Source organism: Cystoisospora suis (genome assembly GCF_002600585.1).
Source record: "Cystoisospora suis strain Wien I chromosome Unknown contig_4222, whole genome shotgun sequence".
Taxonomy (NCBI): Eukaryota; Apicomplexa; class Conoidasida; order Eucoccidiorida; family Sarcocystidae; genus Cystoisospora; species Cystoisospora suis.
In genome coordinates, this window is record NW_027157014.1 from 14,168 (window position 1) to 22,538 (window position 8,371).

The window sequence follows — 8,371 nt, forward strand, 5'->3', positions numbered from 1 at the left end:
CTTTCTCACTCTTTCTTTCTCCCTCTTTCTTTCTCACTCTTTCTCCCTCTTTCTTTCTTTCTTTCTCACTCTTTCTTTCTTTTCATGGGATAGGGGCCAAACCTTCAATTCTCATGAATCTCATTCTCATAATTGTTTTCCTTCTTCTTCTTCTTTTATTTCATGTGTAGGGCTTGTACAAGTTCTTACTAGAGTCGAAGAGGTTGAGAATGTCTCTTTCTTTAACGGAGTCGGGCCATCTTCTCTTCACCCTGGAAAGGCTAGGCTTCTTTAGACGTCTCTTCCTAAATCTCTACTAATACATACATACACCAAAGGGTCCGAAGCCACACATACACACATTCAAGATAGATTAAAGATAGATAGAGATGAATGAATAGATAGCCTTTCTTTCTTCATTTTCCTCTTGTTCTTTTTCTATCTGCTGGCGGCTTACACCTCAGATATAGCAAGAAGAAGAGAGAGAGAAAGATACAGAAAATCCTAGTTGTCTCTGTCTCTTTCTTTCTGCAAGAGACAGAGAGAATGGAGTTATTTATCCTTCCATAATTATGATAGAGTGAGTAGTAAACTTCTCCTACTTCTTTCTCTCTCCTTTCCTTTTTAGACTTTCCTTCTCTTGTCTCTTTCTTTCTTTCGTCTGCGTATATCTTTGCCTCCCCTCTTGAAGTTGCTGAAGAATCGCCAACAAAACGAAAGAAGAAGAAAAAGAGGAAAGACATTCTCATCCTGATCTTTCTCCCAGAGAGAGACCGAAGGAATGTGAAGAAAAGTGAAGAGAGCCCTAAACTTTCTCTATCTCCCTCTCTTCTTTCTCTATCTCTCTTGATATACATAATTCATGAAGAAAATGCATGCTCCTCTATCCTCTTGGATCTATTTCTACGTCATTTTTTATGTGTGGATACTAAGGCTTGTTGGATGTCTCCTTTCTTATAGAGACGTTTTCTCTTTAGCTTTTCCCCTCCGAATATAAGCCGATCCAGCCTGATTACTCGGACGCATGCCGTTTTGGATTTCTTCTTCCTCTACGGAGAATAAACGCATAAAGACTTCTCAAGTCAAAACTGAGGGAAGAAAGAAAGAGAGAAAGCATCTAGCTAGCTTTCGATCTTGTCTTCTTTATCTTTTCTACGAAGCTTGGAGATATCTAAAGATAGGCATATATCTCTATGTATGTATGAGACATATAGCTGTGAGATACTAGACAAGATTAGTCTGCTGTCAACAACGACGACGACGTGTCTTTTCTCCCGTTCTTTTATATGTTCTTCTCTTCTTCCTTTCTTTATCTCGCACTTCTTCTTCTGACAACTATCTATCTATCTATCTTTAATCTATCTAGATTCTGTCCGTCTCTGTAGCTTTCTTCTGTTTCTCTCCTGTTGGAGGGGAACAATAGAAGAGACTAGCAAGGGGAAGAGAGAAAGGAGAAAAAGAAAAGCGAGGAGGAGTTAAGAGAACTAACTGTATTGAATGGTCGGTCCTAATTCAAAGAAAGAATGAAGTGAAAGGAGGAAAAGATGACCTTTTCTACCTCACATTCTAAAGAGAAAAGAAAGAAAGAAAGATAGCTAGAAAAGATCAAGGACACTTGGTTCAAATGGATGAGTTTTCATCGCAAACCCAAAACTACGAGGTGTACATACACCCCACAAATTCTTACACTACCATACTTTCCATGTATATCAGACACGTATCTAACTTTATTTATCTCTATGTATCTTCATCTATGGGTGAAGCGAAATTCGTATATACATCCCTCTCTCTCCTCTCTCTTTTCTTCTGTCTTTCCCTCTTTTGGAAAATGATAGAGAAGAAGAGAGAAGCCGACCGTATGTGATACAAGAATTATTCTTACTCCCGTCGTTTCCCTCTTCATCTCTTTCATTCTTTTCTTCATGAACAAGGTAAGGTGTCTTTAACAAGAAAAGAAAGAAAAGAGAAGAAAGTGTTTTCTCTTCATTCGAACTTCTGCAGTAGCATGCAAACTTCCCTCAAAAATACAGCTCACGGGTGGAGGTGTACATACACCCCATTAGATCACTTTATACACGAAAACGATAAGATGAAAAAGTTTACTTTTTCATGTCTTCTTTCCTTTCTCTCTTTGTAAGAAGGTGTTACGAAGAAACAGAAAGAAAGAAGAGAAAAAGAGAAGAAACTGTCTACTCATGAGACAGGGATGAAAGGTCTTGTCTCCCTACAGAAACATACACGTGTATGAACCCCCACATACAGAGGTATCAACCCATGCATGCACTAGTACCGTGTCACATACATACATATATACACATATATATACATATATATATATATACATATATATACATGGACATAGGTAGATATGCACGCACATGCAGAACTACATTAGTTCCCTGTGTAGATGTGTACATGTGGAAATACATAGATGGAGATAGACATGCGTGTCTACCCGTGTCTACAGATCTAAAAGAGAGGGAAGATGCTTGAGAAGCAAGATTTAGAAAAAGAAGTGAAGAAGAATTGATCGAGACAAAAGAGAAGAGAGAGGAGAAAGAGAGAAAAGAGGAGAGCAAGAAGAGCGTGAAATTTTGTGATTTTTCTCCATACTGAGGTCGAGTGATGATGAGGAAAACGAGAGAAATAAATACATAGATACAAAACATACCACACAAAGAAGAAGAAGATGAAGAAGAAGAAAGAGAGAGAGAGATAGAGATAGGTTGGTTAATGTTAGTCAAATGAGAGCTCATAAACTTTGAGACCTCTCATTAAATCTGACTCCTTCTCATCCTCTTTAGAATTGTCTTCTTCTTCTTCTTCTTGACCTTCTCCATCTTCTTTATCATCCTCTTCCTCTTCCTTCTTCTCTTTGGACCTCTCCACTCCTTCCTCTTCTTCTTCTTCGGAAGTGAAAAGCATATCTTGTTTGTTCTCCTTGTTTTCTTCTTCTTCTTTCTCATTTTCTTGATCTTCTTCATTCTCTTCAGTCCGGAAATCCTTCTTCCTCTTCTTTTCTTTCTTCTTTCCGATCCTCTCCTTCTGCCTTTCTCTTTCTTCTTCTTCTTCTTTGGACTCTTTACCAAGAGAATTCTCTCGTTCTTCTTTTTCTCTTTCTTCTCCTCCTCCTTCAAATTCATGGAGCAACCTCATTTCTTTCGCTTTTTCTTCTTCTTCTTCTTGGCTATCTGTCGTCATCTTCTTCTCCTTCTTCCTCTTATCATCTACACTCACTGACGAGTTCATGGTGTTCTCTTTCTTTTTCGTTTTCTTTTCTTCTTTTTCTTCCATGCTTGTTCTCCTTCGCTTTCTCCTTATCTCTCTTCTTCTTGCCTCTTCACATGCCTCCTCTTCTCTCTCTAGATGCCTCTCTCTCGTCTCATCTTCTTCACACATCACGTCTCTCTCTTCTTCTTCTTTCCTGTCCTCTTCCCCATCCTTCTCGCCTTCTTCTTCTTGTTCATCATTGCCATCTCCTTTCTTTTCTTCTTCTCTTTCTTCTTCTGTTCCGAAAGCACTGCATGTCTTCTTCTTCTTCTTCTCGTTCATGGTATCCATCCACCTCTTCTCTTTTCCTTCTTCTTCTTCCTCTTCCTCTTCATCGTCACTCGAAGAAGAGAGAGAATCCAAGTCAAAAGAAGAAGAAGAAGAGAGAAGAAGAGAAGAAGAAGTTTTCTTTTCTTTTCTTCTTACATCGCATAGATGTCTTACAGTGGGTCTTCCATGAGGACAGTTGAAGGGCAGATGAAGGGTCGACAAACTTCTCAAAATTTTCCTCATCTCCTTCACATTTAAAGAATCCCCGATCATTATAGCTGATCTACACGCTCTACAAAGAAAGAAAGAAAGACGGAGACAGAAAGATAGAAAGAAAGAAAAACGATATGAGGGAGATGACGCCAAAAAGAAAAAGAAGACGAAGAAAGAAGAAAGGAGAGAAGAGAGAAAAGAGGGAAGCTTCAGGTTGGTCTTCTTTATCGTGTGGAGAGCCCCTACCACTCAAACTACTCCTACGTCTACTTCTACTTCTCTAATGCTGCTCTTACTACTACTACTCCTCCTACGTCTACTTCTACTTCTCTTCCTACTACGACGACGACGCATAGACTAGCAACAAGCAGTACACTCAGATACATATGTATATAGATATATATATATATATTCATAGGGAGAGAGAATATGTCAGCACATACGATCGATACTTCCCTCTGCCTATGTATAAGTGTACATGTATGTATATGTGCTAGTTTCTATAGATATATAGGCCCATGTATGTAGAGGGTGGGGGTGCTTCGATAAGCCACAAACCTGCTAGCAAGGATATTCCAAACTTTCTCGGGTCGACACTGCAGAACACGATGATGGAGATGAAGAAAAGAAATAGGAGGAGAAACAGAAGCAGAAGTAGACGGAGGAGGAGGAGGAGGAGCAAGCCATCCCCCATATCTTTCTTCTTCTTCTTCTCCAGATGACTCTTCACTTTCTCCTTCATCTGTGGAATCGTATTCATCTTCTTCTTCTTTCTTCTTTTTCTTCTCTTGCTTTCTTCTTTTTCTTTTCCTTGGGAACGAAGAAGAAGGAGAAGACTGGAGGTGCCGACGAGATCTAGCTAAGGCGGCAACTTCATCTTCTTGCATGAGAGAAGAGAGAAACTCGAAAAAGTCTTCTTCCTTCAACTGCACCCCTTCCACTACAGGAAGACTTGTCAAATAAATCTTCTCTTCTCCTTCTTCTTCGTCATGGATTTCTTCTTTTTCTTTTTCTTTCTCTTTTCTTTTCTCCTCACAGCCATCCTTCTTCAAAGCGAGGAATCCCGTCCATTCTCTTCTTTTCTTCTTCTTTTTCTTCGTATCACCCTCTTCAATCTTTTTCGCCAACATCTCTCTCTTCTTCTCTTCTTCGTCTTCTTCTTCCTTCTCCTTCTGACTCAACCGCACATCTCTCTTTCTATCCTCTTCTTCTTCTCCTTCTCTTTCTGCCTCTTCACGCATCTCCCCTATTATCGCACTTCCTTCTCTTCTTCTCCCTGTCCTTGCATTTTCAGAAGAAGAAGAGAAAGAAGAAGAGGAAGAAGAAGAAGAGAAGGAAGGGGCTTTAATTCTCTTGATGCGGAAACCGTTAAGGTGTAGAATATCTTTGTATTCGAGGAGAGTTCTCTTCATATCAGCTGGGAGAGTGAGGAGAAGAGGAGAAATTAACGGCTGCGTCGATGGTCTGAAGTGTCGATTGAGGTCTTCGAAGCGCTTCTTTTCATCGCTCGCATGCTGATCGACAATAAATATAGAATAGCACACCCCTCCCGAAAATGAAGGGACACCCTTATCAACGGGAGAAAGAGAAAGAGAAGAAGAAGGAGAGAGAGAAGACGAAGAAGAGAGATTTCCATTGGGAACGCACGAAGAAGAAGGAAAAAGAAGAGATGAAGAAAATGTTTCTTCTTCGGTATCACATTCATCGCATTCCTTCCCCTCTCTAATTGCATTATCATTCTCTTTCTTCTTCTTCTTTTCTGCTTCTTCTATCACTCTTTCCTTTTCTTTTCTTTCTTCTTCTCTTTCGCTTTCTCTCTCCTCTTTACTTTGCGGTGTCCGTTTCGTGGAGAAGACAACTTCTTTTCTTTCTTTCTCTTTAGATCTTTCTTCTCTACTTTTAGCCTCTTCTCTTCTGATGAGACAGGCGAGAATAAACCCTAGATTGAACTGGCCTATAATCTTCATATCGGCAAAGGCTCTTTTGTCGAAGAAAAAACTCGAATTGCATGCGTCAAAAGACTGTAAGGCTCGGGTGTCACTACAGCTCGATGCAAAAGAAAATCCAGGAGGATAAGAAAAAGAAAAAGATTGAGAAAGAGAAAAAGGTTCTCTTTTTGCTTCTTTTTCTTTTTCTTTTTCTTTATCTTCATTGTCAGAGAGGAGATATAATCGGTTGATGTCTGACTGAGAGAGATGGAGTGTACCTACAGCGCTCCGAAGTGTCTCCTTAAATAAAAGCTCTTCATCCTCTTCTTTTCTCTTATCTTCATCCATATCTTCATCTTTCCGTCTCTTCTTCTTCTTCTTTGTTCTGACGTCCTTTCTTTGCTGAGCTGTGCATCTTTCTTCTCTCTCCTTTTCTTTCCTTTCTCTTCTCTCCCCTGTCTCTACCTCATCTTCATCTTCGTCACTCTCTCTTTCTCTTCTCTCTTCCTTACCGCATTCTTCCTCTTCCTCTTCTTCGTTTCTTTCATCTTCTTGATCTTCTTCTTCTCCTTCTTCTTCTCTTTTCTCTGACTTTTTGAAGTGGTCTCTCTGCTCGTCTCTCCGTTCATTGTCTGTCTCTCGAGGAGAAGAAGAAAAGAAGAAAGACGACCGTCGCCGACGAGGAAGAAAAGAAGAAGAAGGGAGAAGACGTTGTTTCTCTCCATCTGGAGCATAAGATGGAGAAGAAGAAGAGGAAAAAAGCATCTTGTCTTTCTTCTCTTTCTCTCTGTCTTCTTTAGATAGAAGAGATGAAACAGGAGGAGAAGAAAGACTCGCCTCTGCATGCTGGAGAGATGAGAATCCTCTCTGTCTGCACTTTTTTTCTTCTTCTTCTTCTTTTGCATCTTCTTCTACTTCTTCTCGTCCCTTTGAGGGATCAAGACCCTGGCGATACTTATGAGGATTTTCTGTGCCTTCATCTTCCTTTCTGTCCTTCTTCTCTTCATCTTTCTCGTCTAGTTTCTCAGCCCTCAAACTCTGCTTTTCTGTCTTTACTTCTTCTTCTTCCCTTTCTTCCTCCTCTTGCATACAAGCGGAAGAGGCAGGAAGATGCGAAAGAGAAGAGGAAGAAGAGGAGGAAGAAGAGAGAGAAGGAGAAGAAAAAGAAGAAGAGGTGTATGGTACAGGGGAGAAGAAAGAAGAAGAAGAAAGCAAGTCATCTGTGAAGCTATAGAAAGGTAGCGACAAGGAAGATGAAGAAGAAGAGACGCTTGATGGGTCTGGAGAATGAAATGTCGAAGAAGACGAAGAAAGAGGAGAAGAAGAAGAAAGAGGAGAAGAAGAAGAGACAAAGTCAGAGGAAAGAGATGGAGAAGCATGTACATCGTGATTGGATGCCTCAATAGCCATCTTTCCTTTCTTCTCTTTCTCTTCTTCTTTCTTCTCTTTCTCTTCTTCTTCTTCTACCTTCTCCGGAGTCTTCAACAAAGAAGAAGAAGTTTCGCCACTCTCTTGAGAAGAGGTTTGTGCATTTCCCTTCTCTTCTTCTCCCTCTCTTTCTGTAGATCTTCCATACTTCATCTGAGGTGTATCTATTTCTCTATCTCTGTCTCCACCACCCCTTTCTTCTTCTTCTTTGCCTCTTGATATGCTAGCGAAGCTCGAGAAAGAAGAAGAAGATTGAGACAAAAAGGAAGAAGAAGAAGACTGAGACGAAAAGGAAGAAGAAGAAGACTGAGAAGAGAAGAGAGAGGAAAGTGTTGAAGGGTGTGGAGAAGACTGAAGCGAAGTGACTGTAGGTGCTATGAACTCCGTTATAGCCTCCTACACAAAAGAAAGAAAGAAAGAAAAGAAAGAAAGCGAAAGAAGTCAGAAGGGCAAGGAGAGGAGAAAGAAGAAAAGAAAGAAAGACGAAATCGATAACGAGCAGACCCATCTGAGCAGCAAGCGCACATTTTACACACAATCATATATACGTACACACCTTATATATATATATATATATATATGCATATATATATATATAGTGATACTTATACATGCATTTAAGGCTCTCCCTTTGTATGTTTCTCTTTGCTTATGAGATATCCATTATGAAAAGAAGAAAAGAAAGAGAAAAGAAGAGAAAGAGAGAAGAAGAGAGGGATTGTTTTATGTCCTTCAACATGTCTCTTGTCATGGTTGCTTACCCTGCTCTTCTTCTCTCTCCTTCCTCTCTCTGCCTCTACAGCAGTGAAGAGAAGAAGAAGAAGAGTAGAAAAGATGCAACTCCTTCTTTTCTATCTTTCTTTCTTTCTTATCTCTTTTCTTACCAGGAGAGCTGAAGCAACTTCTTTCTCTACGGCGATTAAAACTTCTTGCTTGTCCTTTCTGCGACACGACAAGGAAGAAAGAAGAGAGAGAAAAAGAAGAGAAAGAAGGGGATGAAAGAGAAGAAAAGGATCCAACAAAGAAGGGAAAAGATACCGGCAAAACATGGCTATGAAAGGCCAGAAGAAGATAACGGCAAGAGAGAAGGTGAGAAATCTTTCTTCTTCTTCTTCATATTTCACGCCTTCAACTATCCAAGTAAACATATATATATATATATATCTTTATACATATAGATATACATAGATCCAAATGTTCACATATATATATCTATATATATCTATATATATGTATGTATGTATATCCTCATAGAAGAATGTCCTACATTCAGGTGGTGACGG

General features: G+C 39.8%; 3 protein-coding genes across 3 annotated transcripts in view; 1 reads left to right on the forward strand and 2 right to left on the reverse strand.

The window, feature by feature from the left end:
• The window catches only part of CSUI_007841 (uncharacterized protein), a 3,822-nt gene extending 2,634 nt beyond the window's left edge, over positions 1 to 1,188 (forward strand). Inside the window, exon 2 of the mRNA XM_068067984.1 lies at positions 94 to 1,188. Within this exon, the coding sequence (XP_067920041.1) occupies positions 94 to 117 (24 nt within the window). The 3' untranslated portion in view covers positions 118 to 1,188. The remainder of the gene's footprint in view (positions 1 to 93) is intronic.
• A 385-nt stretch (positions 1,189 to 1,573) lies between these two features.
• Positions 1,574 to 2,246, reverse strand: CSUI_007842 (uncharacterized protein). Its single transcript, XM_068067985.1, has one exon. The coding sequence runs from the start codon at positions 1,901 to 1,903 to the stop codon at positions 1,727 to 1,729; it is 177 nt and encodes a 58-aa protein (XP_067920042.1). The 5' UTR covers positions 1,904 to 2,246; the 3' UTR covers positions 1,574 to 1,726.
• Positions 2,247 to 2,328: 82 nt separating this feature from the next.
• CSUI_007843 (dna mismatch repair c-terminal domain-containing protein) lies at positions 2,329 to 8,032 on the reverse strand (the record flags this gene model as incomplete). Its single annotated transcript, XM_068067986.1, has 3 exons — positions 2,329 to 3,811; positions 4,291 to 7,484; positions 7,973 to 8,032. Coding segments are annotated over 3 exons (4,350 nt in total), but the record flags the coding sequence as incomplete, so codon positions are not given.
• Positions 8,033 to 8,371: the final 339 nt, after the last annotated feature.